The sequence below is a fragment of the Microcebus murinus genome, chromosome 2 (genome assembly GCF_040939455.1).
Source record: "Microcebus murinus isolate Inina chromosome 2, M.murinus_Inina_mat1.0, whole genome shotgun sequence".
Classification (NCBI taxonomy): Eukaryota; Metazoa; Chordata; class Mammalia; order Primates; family Cheirogaleidae; genus Microcebus; species Microcebus murinus.
This window is the reverse complement of record NC_134105.1, coordinates 99236824-99253166: the sequence shown is the minus strand read 5'-3', so window position 1 is coordinate 99253166 and position 16343 is coordinate 99236824. Positions and strand designations below refer to the sequence as shown.

Genomic DNA, 16343 nt, shown 5'->3' with positions numbered 1-16343 from the left:
GTATGTACATATAGCAGGCATTCAAATGTTTGTGGGATAAAGAGCAGATCTTCAATAATAAAAGTAGACAATGCATTTTAATATACATTATATCTTTTACAGGCTTCCTAACAACCCTGTGAGATAAATGTTATTATACCTATTTTATAATTGAGGAAACTGGCTCAAAGATTAAGTCATCACCTTCAGGTCAGAAAGCCAGTAAATAATAAACCAAACACTAAAATCCAGATCTTCTGATTCTAGTCTAGTGCTCTTTCTAGTAGATTAGGCTCTTGTCATAAATACTTAATTAACTGAACCCCTGGGGATTGCACGTTATACTTCTCCTCTGAATCTTATATATCTATATTAAAAAATATTGATTTGTGCTCTTGTCTCAACTCCTTGTTAGACTATATTCCATGTTGGTGAAGAAGGATTACTTGCCTTTGTATCTCTTGCTCTGCCTGGCACAGTGCCTTACACATAGTAGGTGCTCATCAAATTGGACTGACCTGGAGAGCACTAGAATGGTCATTTTGACAGGCCAGTTCTTGCTCAACCTCTGAAACCTCCAGCAGATTCCGTTCACTGACCAATCGAGACAGTTCTCCAACCACTGTTACGTGCTTTGATACAGTCCCAGACATCTTCTTAAACTGTGGATAATTCTCAACAAAGGCCTGCCATGGGAAAAACATCAATGGGAGGTTTTGTTATTTTTTGACCAAGGATAGGCATGTATGAAGAAGGAAAAAAAAAAAAAAACTAGAGGGACTGTTTTTCGGCTCAGACTAAAGTACTTTTCAGATCCACACAGAACTCTCAGTCACATGGTATTTTGTTATGTGTAAGTAGAGAAGAACTGGTATATATTTGTAGACTGAGTCTTTAAATAGTTCAAATATGACTGAAGAATGGAAAGAAGCACATGACTTATTAAGAAGTTTTCACTATACTGTTTACTAAAAAGAGACATTATAGAAAATGTCTCAAGCCAAACAAAAGGAATCAAGGTAGAAATCAGACCCAGAAGATTCCTGAAAAGTTGCTTACATGAATGGTTTCAAAGTCTCACATGTTAGCCATCCATGTACATGCTTGATTTACCTTCATGTCTGCTATTGATTCTAGCTTTTGCTGTTCTTTTGGTTTCCTCTTCTGAAAGTCTTCCATGAGATTCTTTATATTGCTACCAATCTCAGCAAAGTTCAGATACATATTCTGCAAAAAAGGAAGATGGAAGCACAGTTTATCATCTAGTCTGACTTTCAGACAATTTAAAAGAAGTCAAAAAGAATCCTGAACACAGAACTGAAGGGCAGGAAAATTCCATTTTAATTACCAAATTTGGACATCAGCCAGGATACTGGTGATGAATACCATTACTATTCTCACAAAGAGCTATTATAAAGGAGGGAAGTAAATAACTATGGGGTCTCCATGAAAAAAGATATTGCTAAAGGGCCAGAATCCAAATCTTCTCCCTTTCCTTGAGATGCAGCCTATCTATAGGACATCTCTGTCATCCTTTCATATGAAATCCCACACCTGCTCCAATTCTAACAAGCTAATATTGATCTTCTTACATTAAAAACAGCCAAAAGCAATTAAAAAAAAAATTTAAAAACCACTTACATTAGCATAGAATTCATCATTTTCAGCAGATAGGACCACCTCTCTTAAGTCTTTACTGATCCCTGGCACTCTGGAAAGATCGATCCGATTGTTGTTTATGCCCAGTAGTTCATGGACCATGGCCTGGTATGTCCACTAAATAAAGAGTTATGACAAAAAAAAAAAAAAACCTGATAACTGACAAAACATGAAAATAGTAAACATTCAGGAAAATAAATAAAAATTGATAACATTCTTAGTAACTAGTCTTCTTGGAGATTCTCTATTTAGTTCAAATTTTATTAATACTTTGTGCTACAATAAGCATTAAGATTGTCATTTTAATTGGTTAAGCACTGAAAAGTCAAAATACTTTTAGATTTCACACTTTTGGAGGAAGAATAAAAAGATTAATATATTCCTGATAGAAAGAAAACAAATTAGATCTATCATTAGCTCTAATTTTTGCCTGTGAATTAAGAGTATATTTTTGGATTCACAGATAGAGCTGCTATATTGGTACTGCAGTTACAAGCTGTACTATTTCCTGTACGCTTCTGTGGTTTTCTGCAGCATGAGAAGTGTGTTCTTGCAGATCTGAGTGGTACTATATTTATCCTGGGAACACTAATATTATCAGAAGAAATCTTATGAGTTGATCAAAACACTGGCATATTCAGAAACTTGTCTCTGAATCCATTTTATTACATATTTTTATCTAATATGAATTGTGAAGGATTGGTTTCCAGTCATAGAGTTATGTGGTAAAACTGAAAAGGAGAAATCCCAAAATTTTGCCTTTTCACCATTTATGGAGAATGGGTTACTTTAAGTAATAGGCCCATTAGATAAAACTAAGTATTTTTTGGCAGATTATCTTCTAAATATAGAATCTAAATGCTAAAAATATTTATATACATAATATTTTATCTTAAGCAAATTAGATTTATTAGGAAATACTTTAAGCCTTTAAAAAAAGATGCTTTATTTCCTACAAGATTCCCCAAAAGAATTCTTGAAAAAGCGAGTTCCATTAGGGCACTTAAAATCAGTATAACAAAATGTTTTACACTTCTATGGACATCTTCCATAGCACTTACTCTGTAATTAAAATTATCTGTTTATTTCTCTCATCATTGGACCATGAGCTGATTGAGGGCAGAGATTGTATCTTTTAAACTTTTATCTCCAGTACTTAGTTCAGTGTGTGGCACATAACAGATCCTCAGTGAAATTTGTTGGGTGAATTGTTGCTTTTCTTTGAGAAACAGAGTTATAGGCAATTATTTTTCTTTCTACTTTTTGATATTATCAAAAGTTTCTTTAGTGAACATATATTACTTTGAATTTTAGGAGTACAGGGGTATCTTATACTGTAGTAAACTTTCATTACACAGCCTTAGCATTAAGTTAGGAAGAAACTGGTATGTAGAATGTGACTTTCCCTATACATTCAAAGTCACTATTAATAGAACACCTACTATATGCAAGGCACTTGCAGGAGAACAAACACTGGGTAGACACAGTCTGCCTTTAAGGAATGTATAATTTAGGAGAGGGTGAAAAGAACCAAAGGTACAACATGGCAAGTACAGCATGAGAAATAAGAGAGACATAAAGGTCTAACACTGATTTTCAGGAGAAAAGAACATGTCTGACTGAAAGAATACAGGCTTCAAGGAGATGTTAGATGGCTTTGAGTGGTTTTAAAGGAGAAGTATAGGGTCGGGCGTGGTGGCTCACGCCTGTAATCCTAGTACTCTGGGAGGCAGAGATGGGAGGATTGCTCGAGGTCAGGAGTTCGAAACCAGCCTGAGCAAGACCCCGTCTCTATTAAAAATAGAAAGAAATTAATTGGCCAACTAAAAAAATATATATACAAAAAATTAGCCGGGCATGGTGGTGCATGCCTGTAGTCCCAGCTAGTCGGGAGGCTGAGGCAAGAGGATTGCTTGAGCCCAGGAGTTTGAGGTTGCTGTGATCTAGGCTGACGCCACGGCACTCACTGTAGCCTGGGCAACAAAGTGAGACAGAGTCAAAAAAAAAAAAAAAGGAGAAGTGTTTTGATAGGTAAAGATAGGAAGAGAAGGTATTTCAAAAATTCCAGAGTTTAGACCATGATCACAATAAAAGCATGATGGCGGGAAATTATGTGGCATATTCATATAGCAGTGAACTGTAGGTTTTATATGAGGTTTGGCCCACATTATGAAGGCTCTTGGATGCCAAGTTCAAGAGTTTGTTTTTAACCTAGCAGGCAAATGGGAGCCAATGAAGATTTTTAAGCCATAAGTAATATGATCAGACCTATGCTTCAGAAAAAGTGATTTAATAGCATTGTGTCTGTGGAATATATTTGAGTGAGAAGAAATTAAAAGTAAGGAATCAAGTAGATGACTATTTTAGTTTTCCTGCAAGAGATTAGGGTCTACATCAAGGCAATGGTAGTAAGAATGGAAAAGATCAGACAGAAGGAAACACTGGAAATTACAATCTACAGAACTCGGAAGTTGCTTTGATTAGGGGTGGGAGTGGTGGCAGAAAGGGACAGGAAGGATGAGGCAGAAGAAAAAGTTAGCAAATGACTATGGATGGAAGAGGAAACACAAGGCAAAACCAAGAATAGCTAAGAATAAGTAGGCAAATAAATGGACCATGCTGTTTATTTCCATATCTGCATTTTGATGAATATCACTTAAAATCATCTTTCTCTTGTGCTAACAAAGGGTTCTGCACCTGGTTTAGCAATGGGGTGATGGCATCATCGCAGCGATCTAAAATAAGTAGCAATGGAGGAACCTCTGTACGCCGGAATTCAAACAGTTCATATTCTTTAGTTATCACTTGCTGTGGGTGACAGAGAAAGATGGTTTGGTTAACCAGTTAGTTGCAGATAGAGGTGATATACATAGAAAACTAATAAATAGAAACCACATTTAACAATAGCTCTTTCTGCATAGGCCTCCCATAAAAGGATTCAAAAGCTTCACAAAATTTAGTAACATACTGTTTAAGAGGTTAGGATTTGAAACTCTATTCAACAAGTGGTTTAAGAGGACCAAAAACTGTTAAATAGCTTGTGAATATTTCTTATGTTAAACCTGGGAATCTTAGCTCTAATTTGTTACTTTTGTTTTAAATTACATATACCTACCTCTTTTTCAGTAAACCTAACATATTATCAACTCGTTGGCTGTTACTTTAGTTTCTGAAATATGGAAATAAATGGCCTTGATGTTTTGGAACCAGGGACAGAGAATGCCATACCTTAACACATTCTGCAAGTCTCTTTGCTGACTCTGATGAAAGCTGATAACGAATCATGGGACACTTCTTCAGAGATAAAAGGAGAGCTGTGAGTCCTTGAGTTGTTCTAGATAGCTGGGCTGGATCCCAATTTCGACCCTTTTGTTAAAAACATATACTCAGAGAAAATATTTGCATTTTATCTTACTAGTCTAATTACTTGGTAAATTAACTCTCAACTGATAAATCAACTTATTTTTTTTCTTTCCCTTCCATACCTGGCAGCAACCCAAAATATTGAGTGAAAACAAATGTGGATTCACAGCAATGTAATCACCATAAAATTCCTGCAAATAAAGCACCAAGAACAGTTATTCCATGAACATCAATTGGATCAAGCAGTAACACTTTCATATGTGATATAATACTATATGATATAACCAAACAGTGAAATACAGGTGTAAAGAGATGTAAAAATTGCTTAATTAGTAACTGAGTAACAACAGTCAATGTGGAAGAATTAAAATAATTGTAAAACAGTAGCAATAACAGATCTATAAAAGTTTTATGTATGTGTGTATCTGACTCTGTCCCCAACCCTGTGTAACCTATCCTGTCAATTTATCAGCCCAATCTCCTTATTCCCACTTATTCCTTTAATTCTGTTCCTATCCAACTTGATATTAATACCTCTCCCAAATTTTCTAAATGGAAGTATAGTCTGACACAATGCGTGTTTATTTTGCCTGATCAATAGCCTCTCTTCTTTTGAGAAAGAACCATTTTTAGATTCAAATCTTTTGAAAGGGCCAATATAAGAGATGTGTTATAGGACCAATGTTTACCTGAACCTCAGCCACAACTTCCTGCTCATCAGCTTCAGCCAATGACTTCACGTCACTCTTGCTGATCACATTACTGAAATCTGAAACAGACATATGAGTTGCAGTTGACTCAAAGGAGATCATCTCTGCTACAATTAGACGTAAATGGGCCTGATAGTTAAAGTCTAATGAGTAAGTGAAGTTTGGTACACATTGTGATACCAAACTTTGTCAAAGTCAAATACCTTCAAATTGGAATAAGTAGTACAAATACGTCAAGTTTATAATAATAACAATAATAATAATAAATAAAAGAACCACCATTGGAGGGATTGAAGGATGCTAGGGACCCAATTAATTATATTGAAAATAGCAAATAAAGAGAAAGAAGTAAGCTTTTATCTTGTCTTTTATATATAAACTGTACCACCAGGTAACCAAATAGTAGATGAGGGGAAATTTTTCCTTATAGAAATATTCCAGTTAAAAAACAAAGAAGGAAGGCCGGGCGCTGTGGCTCACGCCTGTAATCCTAGCTCTTGGGAGGCCGAGGCGGGCGGATTGCTCAAGGTCAGGAGTTCAAAACCAGCCTGAGCAAGAGCGAGACCCCGTCTCTACTATAAACAGAAAGAAATTAATTGGCCAACTGATATATATACATAAAAAAAAAAATTAGCTGGGCATAGTGGCACATGCCTGTAGTCCCAGCTACTCGGGAGGCTGAGGCAGAAGGATCACTCGAGCCCAGGAGTTTGAGGTTGCTGTGAGCTAGGCTGACGCCACGGCACTCACTCTAGCCTGGACAACAAAGTGAGACTCTGTCTCAAAAAAACAAAAAAAAAAAAAACAAAGAAGGAATATTAATGATAGAATTATAATAGCAGCCTTTTTTCCAACCTCTAATGAATCAATGGATGGACCTAGGCATTGAACATCAGCAGCTGCTAACACCACAAGAAGAGACAACCTATGAAAGCATACATCACCTATAAAGTATTCTTGCCAAAAAAAAAAAAAAATAGAATCTTCATCTAATTAAGGCTCTATGTCCACCTATAAATTTATAGGAACTAGAGGATAGAGTAACATTTTAAACCTAAGGAACATGCTAAACTACGCCATGGGGATGCAATCAGCAAAATCCAGGCTGTGGAAAACTTAATAGTTTCTTCAATAAACAAATTTCAGAGAAAGAGAGAGAGAGAGATGGGGCAGAGATGGGGAGGAGACCTACAGAAGACTAAAGAAACTTAACATCTCAACTAATAGCAATGTGTGGACCTACTTTGATACTGATTCAAACAAACTAAAAAAAAAAGACATGAGAGAATTTGAAATTTGAACACTGAATATTTGAAAATGTAAGGAATTATTTTTCATTTTTATTTGGATATAATAATGGAACTGTGGTTTTTAAAAAATGAGTCATCTTTTAGAGATGCACACTGAAATATTTATGGATAAAACTATATGATGTCTTAGATTTGCTTCAAAATAATATTGGTGGGGGAGTAGGTGGCAGTAGGGCTAAAAGAAGAATGGGCACGTCTCAATAATTGTTGAAACTGGGCCAGGTGCAGTGGCTCATGCCTGTAATCCCAGCACTTTGGGAGGCAGAAGCAAGAGGATCACTTGAGCCCAGGAATTCACACCAGCTTGGGCAACATAGCAAGATCCTGTTCTCTACAAAAAATAAAAAAATTAGCTGGGCATGGTGGTGTGTGCCTGTAGTCTCAGCTACTCTAGAGGTTGAAACTGGAGGATCACTCGAGTCCAGGAATTCAAGGCTGCAGTGAGCTATGATTGACAGAGCAAGACCTTATCTCAAAAAAAAAAAAAAAAATGTTGAAAACAGGTGACAGATACACTGGAATTTATTATACTGTTCCACTTTTGTATATATTTGAAAATTTCTATAATGAAAAGCATTTTAATAAAGGGAAGGGCCTGCTATACATACAAGATTTAGTAGACATAAAAGTATATGAAAAGAAAATTATAAAAAATGAGATGAAACAATAGGCCAGTTTAGTGCTGATATAATTATGCTGAAAGTTTGTAATGAATAAAATTACTATATACAAATTTATTTTGGTTTGCTTCAATCAAATAAAATTTGGAAATTGCTCTACCCAAGAAATTTCAACAGTCTATTTTTCATAGACTTTGGCGCTAACTACTTTATATTTTTTTCCTTCTGCTACATAGATTTACAGTCCAAATCAATCTTTAGACTCATAAGAGTAAACACTGGATTATTTATCCTTTATTAATCTAAATCTCTTCAATTTTTAGCCAAGATACGCAGCAAGAGTGATTCTATTATATGTCTAATTAAATTTGGCAGCACAGGGGGAAAAAATACACACATACACACACACGTAACTGAGTACAAAAGTCTTTACACCTTCCTAAGGATCTAGCTTTGGTCAGACTAAAAAATACTAAAATGACCACACACCTATTCAATGGCAAAAATAAAAAATACAGACAACACCAAGTGTTTGTGAGGATGCAAAGAAACCAGATCACCCATGCATTACTAGTGAAAATGTAAAATGGTATAGTCACTGTGGAAAACATTTGGTAGTTTCTTAAAACACAAAACATGCAACTACCATATGACCCAGCAGTTGTACTCCTGGGAATTATTTATTCCAGAGAAATGAAAACTTGTGTTCACACAAAAACCCGTACACAGGCTGGGTGCGGTGGCTCACGCCTGTAATCCTAGCAGTCTGGGAGGCTGAGGCGGGTGGATCATTTGAGCTCAGGGGTTCAAAACCAGCCTGAGCAAGAGCGAAACCCCGTCTCTACTAAAAAAATAGAAGTTAATTGGACAGCTAAAAATATATAGAAAAAAGTAGCTGGGCATGGTGGCGCATGCCTGTAGTCCCAGCTACTTGGGAGGCTGAGGCAGGAGGATTGCTTGAGCCCAGGAGTTTGAGGTTGCTGTGAGCTAGGATGACGCCACAGCACTCTAGCCTGGGCAACAAAGTGAGACTCTGTCTCAAAAAACAAAACGAAACAAAACAAAAAAAATGTTTTATAGATGTTTATAGTAGCTTGATTTGTAGTAATCAAAACTGGAAACAAATCAGATGTCCTTCAATGGTGAACAGATGAACAAACTGTGGTACATCCATATAACAGAATACTACTTAGCAATAAAAACAAATGAACTACTGATATATGCAGTAACCTGGACGGGTCTCCAGAGAATTATGCTGAATGAAAATAGCCAATCCCAAAAGGTTATATACTGTGTGATTCCATTTATAAACATTCTTGAAATGACAAAATTATAGAATAGAGAACAGATTATTGGTTTCCAGGATTAATGAGGGGATTGGGGTGGGAGAGTTGAGGATGTGGCTAATAAAAGGTTAATATAAAGGATCCTTGTGGAGATGAAAATGGTCTGCATCCTGTGTATCAATGTTAATACCCTGGTTGTGATATTATATTATTTTCATTTAAGATGCTACATTGAGGGAAACTAGGTAAATGGTCTCCAGGATCTATTATTTTTTTACAACTGCATGTGACTCTACAATTATTTCAAAATAGAAAGTTTAATTAAAAAAACCTCTGTAGATATCAGCCAAAACCCATCCAACAAACAAAAAACATCCCTAGGATGCTAAAGACTAATAAAATTGCCTACTTTTACCTCTTGGGGTGTGGTATACTGAAAACTCACGGGCAAACTTTATTTAACTTTTCAATTCTACACAGAACTGAATGAAATAAAATGAAAGAGCTCTTTATAAAATATCAAGTCTTATTCTACATGTTAATTTTTGGTACCATTATTAAATAGTGTATGCTGAAGAAAGTATACATGTCTTAGACTACAGTCTAAAACTCTAAAACCTTTAAGTTAGCTTTAAAACTTCTCAAATGCCCTAATTACCCAGCATTAAGTTTGGTCCTTGGTTTTGGAAAAGTTACCAAATAGACTACAGTCCTATGAAGATCAATAACGACATCTAGAGGAGAACAGATGTAACTTCCACAGCAGAATGTACTGGATCAAAAAAATCCACCTAAATTGTACAGTAATCACAAACTTAGTTTATTTCTAGACCTCCCCTATCCACTCCCTGCCCAAAAAAAGTTGTGCACATAAGAGATACCTACCTGATGATTTCTACTTTCATGCATTACATACAGTAGCAAAAAGAAGTGGAATGTTTTCATCTGGTATGTAAAATAAATCTCTGCTTTTCCAACAAACTCAAGTATATCTTCCCCCAAAATAAATAAATCAGCTTCTATGCCTCAATTCATAAGTGCAAAATAGGAATAAGTCTACACTTTTTTTGGTAGAGGTGAGATGTGAACTTTGGCTACTTACAACTTTTGACTCACAAAGGATCTTGAAAGGCAAAGTAAAACATAAAATTTTTTATCTAAGCAATCAATGATGAATGGAAATCACTTTTAGCTCTCTGAAATGGAATGCTGGTCACAAGACTTTCAATACTCTGAAAGGAGATTAAAGAAGCCAGATTTTTATAGTGATAGATTCAATAAACTATTAATGACATGAGACTGCTTGATGAAACATACTAGCTAGGATGTAGTTACATCATTGAAAAAGTGAACTAATATACTTACAAATAAAATATATACTGTATTTGGGTCTTCGGAGCTCCTGGATCAGATAATCCACATTCTCCTAGATAATAAAGAAAGAAAATACAAAGAGGGTTGCTACAGTAAAAAAGTAGTAACTATCATCCACTGATTTATTTATTTACTGACAGTCTACTGTATATTGAGGTTTAAATTAAGTGTGTCTATGTTGTAGGGTAAGGGCTGGGGACAAAAAGGTTAATAATTAAATAATCATTAAATAACATGTAATAACATTAAATAATCAGGAATCATATTATATGTGATTTAATATTATATGTAATATTAAACATTAACCAGCTACATTATTTTGTCCAAATTAAAGAAAATGTATAAAGGACATGAATGTTGAAACACAACACAAAATTAGTAATAATTCTGCAAATTTGTCTCAGTATAGCTGCTTGGCTATAAATTGTATTCCTCAGATCAGAATTTTTATACAGAACATCAAAATATGCCTAGTCCTGTAAAAATCAACATTTTAGAGAAAGTATAGTTAATTATATTCACACTTTATTAACTTATTGGGACCTAAGACTCCGCACAACTGCAACGTTTATGAAGTATTTGCAAATAGCAGGCTAAGACCTTTTCTATAATTACATTATTTTAAAATAAAATATGAGGCCGGGCGTGGTGGCTCACGCGTGTAATCCTAGCACTTTGGGAGGCCGAGGCGGGCGGATTGCTCAAGGTCAGGAGTACGAAACCAGCCTGAGCGAGACCCCGTCTCTACCAAAAATAGAAATAAATTAATTGACCAACTAAAAATATATATATACAAAAAATTAGCCGGGCATGGTGGCGCATGCCTGTAGTCCCAGCTACTCGGGAGGCTGAGGCAGTAGGATCGCTGAGCCCTGGAGTTTGAGGTTGCTGTGAGCTAGGCTGACGCCACGGCACTCACTCTAGCCTGGGCAACAAAGTGAGACTCTGTCTCAAAAAAAAAAAAAAATGATAGAAACAAAAAAGGTTGACTTTTTTATGGTCAAAACATAAGAATTCCAATTACATAAGATTATAAAGCAGGTTTTATCTATATTTGATACTATGACATATGGCTAAAATATAAATTGGGTATCCTAAACATATCATTTTTGAATTTATTTTTAAAAATCATGTTTCTTAGGCCAAGATGGGAGGATCACTTGAGATCAGGAGTTTGAGACCAGCCTGAGCAAGAGTAAGACCCTGTCTCTACTAAAAATAGAAAAAATTAGCTGGGCGTGGTGGCATGTATCCGTGATCCCAGCTACTTGGGGGGCTGAGGCAGGAGGACTGCTTGAGCCCAGGAGTCTGAGGTTGATGTGAGCTAGGCTGAGGCCACAACATTCTAGCCTGGGCAACAAAGCGATTGACACTCTGTCTCAATCAATCAATCAATGTTTCTTTATAGAATTAAAAATAATGTAGGCCAGGCGCTGTGGCTCACGCCTGTAATCCTAGCTCTTGGGAGGCCGAGGCGGGCGGATTGCTCAAGGTCAGGAGTTCAAAACCAGCCTGAGCAAGAGCGAGACCCCGTCTCTACTATAAAATAGAAAGAAATTAATTGGCCAACTGATGTATATAAAAAATTAGCCGGGCATGGTGGCGCATGCCTGTAGTCCCAGCTACTCGGGAGGCTGAGGCAGGAGGATCGCTTGAGCCCAGGAGTTTGAGGTTGCTGTGAGCTAGGCTGACGCCACGGCACTCACTCTAGCCTGGACAACAAAGTGAGACTCTGTCTCAAAAAAAAAAAAAAAAAATAATGTAAATAATGCACATTGCTTGTTAAATGGGAAAAAGGTTTTTAAAACTGTCATTTAGATTAAAATGCATTAAAATTAACTTTATAATATAATCTTAAGGAAAAATTTTTTTAATTTTAAAAATGTTTTTAATTTTTTTTTTTTTTTTTTTTTGAGACAGGGTCTTGGCTCTGTTGCCCAGGCTAGAGTGCAGTGGTGTCATAGTCCACTGCAACTCCAAACTCCTTGATTCAAGCAATCTTCCTGCATCAGCTTCCTGAGTAACTAGGACTACAGGGACACACCACCATGCCTGGCTAATTTTTCTACTTTTTTTTGTAGAGACAGGGTCTCGCTATGTTGCTCAGACTGATCTTGAACTCCTGGCCTCAAGTGATCCTCCTGCCTTGACCTCCCAATAGGCATGAGCCACTGTGCCTGGCCAAAATTGTTTTTAATAACAAATATTTTAAATTTAAAATTACTTCTTCATAATATGCTAGGCAAAAATGACAACATGTATTAAAAGATTCTTAAGAGAGCTTGAGAGAGTATATATAGCTGTGAAAGAGGTTCTCTAATTGAAAATGTTAGGAAATAATGAACTAGATTATCTCTAAGATCCCTCCTGAACCAAAATTTCACAACTAAGAGCTACAAATGCAAAACACTTGGAAACTAGCATAACACAACATGTATTCATTAATTCAGCAACTATTATTGAGTGTCCGTTGTGTAGTAGGCATTGGGAATATAAGAGTGAGAAAAAAGAGATACCATTTCTGTTCTCATGGAGGTTACTGCTGGTAGGTGAGATAAATAATAATCACACAAACTACCTACATCTTCAATCATGACGAGCATTAAGGGTAAAAAATGGTGCTGTGAGCATGTATAAGAGTAGGTTTGACCTGGTCAGCAAAACCACGGAAGGTTAGCTTAAGGAAGTGAAGAAGTTCCAGGCAGAGGGAGGAGCCTATGCAAAGGTTTTGTGGCATGATAGAACAAGGGGAAAGTAGCAGACCAAAAGATTAGTACCGCTAAGGTGCAGAATGCAAAAGGGGGAATGGTTTGAAATGAGACTGAAGAAATGGTAGGAACTAGACCACACTGGACCTTTCAGGCTGCAATTAAGGAGTATTGTCTTTACCATAAAAGCAATAAGAAGTCATTCAAGGATTTCAAGCAGGCATGACATGATCAGATTTGCACTTTAGAAAACATATAATGTACCAGCATGGTAAAAATGCACTGGAATTGAAGAAAATGAATATGAAGCAAGAGAGTATACATATATAAGAGTGAAACAGGAAAGGATTTTTAACTCAAGATTTAGAAGGTGATGGACAAAATGGACAAATGACTAAAGAAATTAGGGGAAGAAGTGCCACCAATACATGAGTGGATTAATAAAATGTGGTATATGTATACCATGGAATACTACTCAGCCATAAAAAATGGTGAACTAATATTTTTTGTAACAACCTGGATGGAACTGGAGACCATTCTTCTCAGTGAAGTATCACAAGAATGGAAAAACAAATACCACACGTACTCACTATTAAATTGGAACTAACTGATCAACACTTATGTGCACATATGGAAGTAAAACTTAATGGAAATCAAATAGGCAGGAAGGGGGAGGAGGAAATGGATGAATTCACACCTAACAGGTACAATGCACACTACTAGGTGATGGGCACACTTCTAACTTTGACTCAAACTGTACAAAAGCAATTTATGTAACCGTTTGTACTTCTATAATATTCTGAAATTAAAAAAAAAAAGAAAGAAAGAAAGAAAAAAAAGAAATTAGGGGAAGAGAACAAACAAATAAAGGACAGGAATGAGCATGTAGAAGGAAGACAAAAAGGCCTATTTGGACATAGTGGAAGAGCAGAGCTGGGATACAGGAAAGTTGGATACATAAGGGCAGACCAAACCAGCTAAAGGAAGACTTTGACTGCTGGACTAAATATAGATTTAATTATGGAAGTAAAATTGAGCCACTATAGATTCCTGAACATAGATGTGAATAAAATGATTGAAAATGCTGATAGCTATATATAAGATTAAGTGGCAATGGTGTTCAGTGTGACAGGTATGGAGGTTAATTCAGTAATAAAGTGATGTGGATCTCTGTTAAGAGTAGTTCATTAGTGGCTTTGGGAATAGCTATGAACCTAAAAGACATCTTGAAGGAAGAACTGCTGTAAGGGGTGAACTGAGATACGGAAAGAAGAATGAAGGTTATAACACTGACATACCAGAATAACTATGATGCCACAAATGATAATACAGATTTATTTTGCCTTCATAATGCTTTCAGATCAGTGTTCCGCATTTGCCTGGGTAGGTGGCAGCTCAGTTTGTGCCGTACCTTCGTAGGGCGAAGAAAACAAATTGCCTTCAGGTGTTTCATGGTCTCTCGATTTTGAGAATCAATGCGTTCAAAGAGGTACACTTCCTTCTGAAGAATCTCCGATTGTGTGTATACCATACTCACTATGCCAGTCTGAAAAAAAAAAGAATTAAATAAGATTATGCTATTCCAGAATAATAAAAACAAGCAGCAATATCTAAGCCTTTATTAATACTTACCTGGATAACCTAAATACTAACATATGGAAAAACATTCACTAAACGTCCAAAACAAGTAGGTAATGTACCAGAATTAAAAACATCCTCTCTGAACAAGAACAATCTATAAATTTCCAAAAATATATTTTTTAAATTTTTTGTTTTAGATCTGTGACCAACACATGACCTGTCATTTCAGTTTAAGCATCAACAGTTTTACTTAAAAAACACAACGTTGAATGGAAATAACAGGCCTATCCCTAAGTCTTCCAAGTGCTCCGTCTCATATATTAATGATTTCTTGGCAGAGGCTATTTAGAAAAGGATTCAATTCCAATAAATTGTTCTGAGTACATTAAGTCTCTGGGCAGTGGTTAGAACCATTTAGACGGAAAGCATAATGGGCAAGCTTTATACAACTTTTTTTCTTTTTAATTGCAACTGACTTAATATACAACTTTTCAGATCCACACAGAACTGACCCTTATTTAAAAATCTAAATAAATACTTTAAATACTAAACCTTACAGTGGAATGGAACCAGCTATTGTAAGGGAAGAAGGGTTCCTTCACAAACAAATACCGAGCAAAAGCAAACTCACCGTCTCTTTATCCATGAGAAGTACTTTCATGCCGGGCCCGCTGTCCTCTATCATTTTAGAAATGTACTGCTTCACAGCAAAAACCACGTTCATGGTGGCGAACTGACAGATGCCCTACAGCCCTTCCCGCCCCCTTTTTCTTGATAAATTAACCCCCGCCTGTTGGAGGGGTCTCAGCTGCTTCCTCCCGGCTGGCCTCCGACTTCCGGGAGTCCGGGCAGCCACTGTGCTGGGGTGCTGGGAGTTGTAGTTCCGCTGCGGGTTACCCTGGGCCAAACCTCCCTCAGTACAGAAAAATCTGGCTTAAACACTGCGATTCTCGATCAACCTTCCGACTGGAGTCTCTGGAGGCCTGGACTCTCAGACCCTTTTCTGCCTTTGGTCCTGGAGGCCCGGCCGCGGCCTAAAGCCTCTCCTGCTGGCTTGGAAAAGAGGGAGGCGCCTCGCGGAATGAGGAATTTGGCATGAGGCTTGCTCGGAGGCAAGAAGGACAGCTTGGCTATGGTCACTGTTTGCCATTAGAGCTCTCTAGGGTTGGCAGTGAGGGAGGAAGGGAAGGGAAGTGGCATAATGCTCCCGGCCACTCGGGACTCAAAGGGATGGCATTTAGTAAATCACACGCGGTATTTGCTAAACTGTGGTCGAGATTTGTCTTCCCGGCCTCATTGGGTCTTTAATAAGGCAGGGACATTGCCCCGGTGTTGAGGCTGCAAAGTGAGTTCTGAATTGGTTTTCCGAAGACAGAGGAGCATCTGAAATTGAACAAATATTTGTTGAATGAATGAAGAAAGGGGACACCTTTTAGGGATGATTCGGGAGAGGCCTCAGATTCCCCAGGAGGGCTGGAGCTGGGGTCGACCACAGGGGCTCGCTGCCCCCGGACCACCTGTTCGACTCCCTGGGCAATTGGACTTCGCGGGCTCCAGCTGGCGCAGGGCACGGTTTACCCGCGACGCTGAAACTGAGGGGAAAAACCGAGTTTACAGAGTCCAAAATGGGTAGGGGGCGCATACTCAGCGGCGCAAAAACAAACTAGCGCGGGGATTTTAACGGAAAACAAGTTTTTACTTAATGAACAGCGAAATTAAGCAACAAAATTAATCGTGAAGCCATCAACTTCCA

The 16343-nt window shown here is 37.2% G+C and overlaps 1 protein-coding gene across 1 annotated transcript in view; it reads right to left on the bottom strand.

Annotated features, from left to right (window-relative positions):
• Window positions 1-15694, bottom strand: part of VPS45 (vacuolar protein sorting 45 homolog) — a 66766-nt gene extending 51072 nt beyond the window's left edge. Inside the window, exons 1-10 of the mRNA XM_020284245.2 lie at window positions 15222-15694; window positions 14421-14555; window positions 10293-10353; window positions 5691-5770; window positions 5124-5192; window positions 4867-5004; window positions 4336-4446; window positions 1621-1755; window positions 1093-1206; window positions 498-665 (exon numbers count right to left, since the gene is read on the bottom strand). Coding sequence (XP_020139834.1) covers window positions 498-665; window positions 1093-1206; window positions 1621-1755; window positions 4336-4446; window positions 4867-5004; window positions 5124-5192; window positions 5691-5770; window positions 10293-10353; window positions 14421-14555; window positions 15222-15314 — 1104 coding nt within the window. The 5' untranslated portion in view covers window positions 15315-15694. The remainder of the gene's footprint in view (window positions 1-497; window positions 666-1092; window positions 1207-1620; window positions 1756-4335; window positions 4447-4866; window positions 5005-5123; window positions 5193-5690; window positions 5771-10292; window positions 10354-14420; window positions 14556-15221) is intronic.
• Between the last annotated feature and the right edge of the window lie 649 nt (window positions 15695-16343).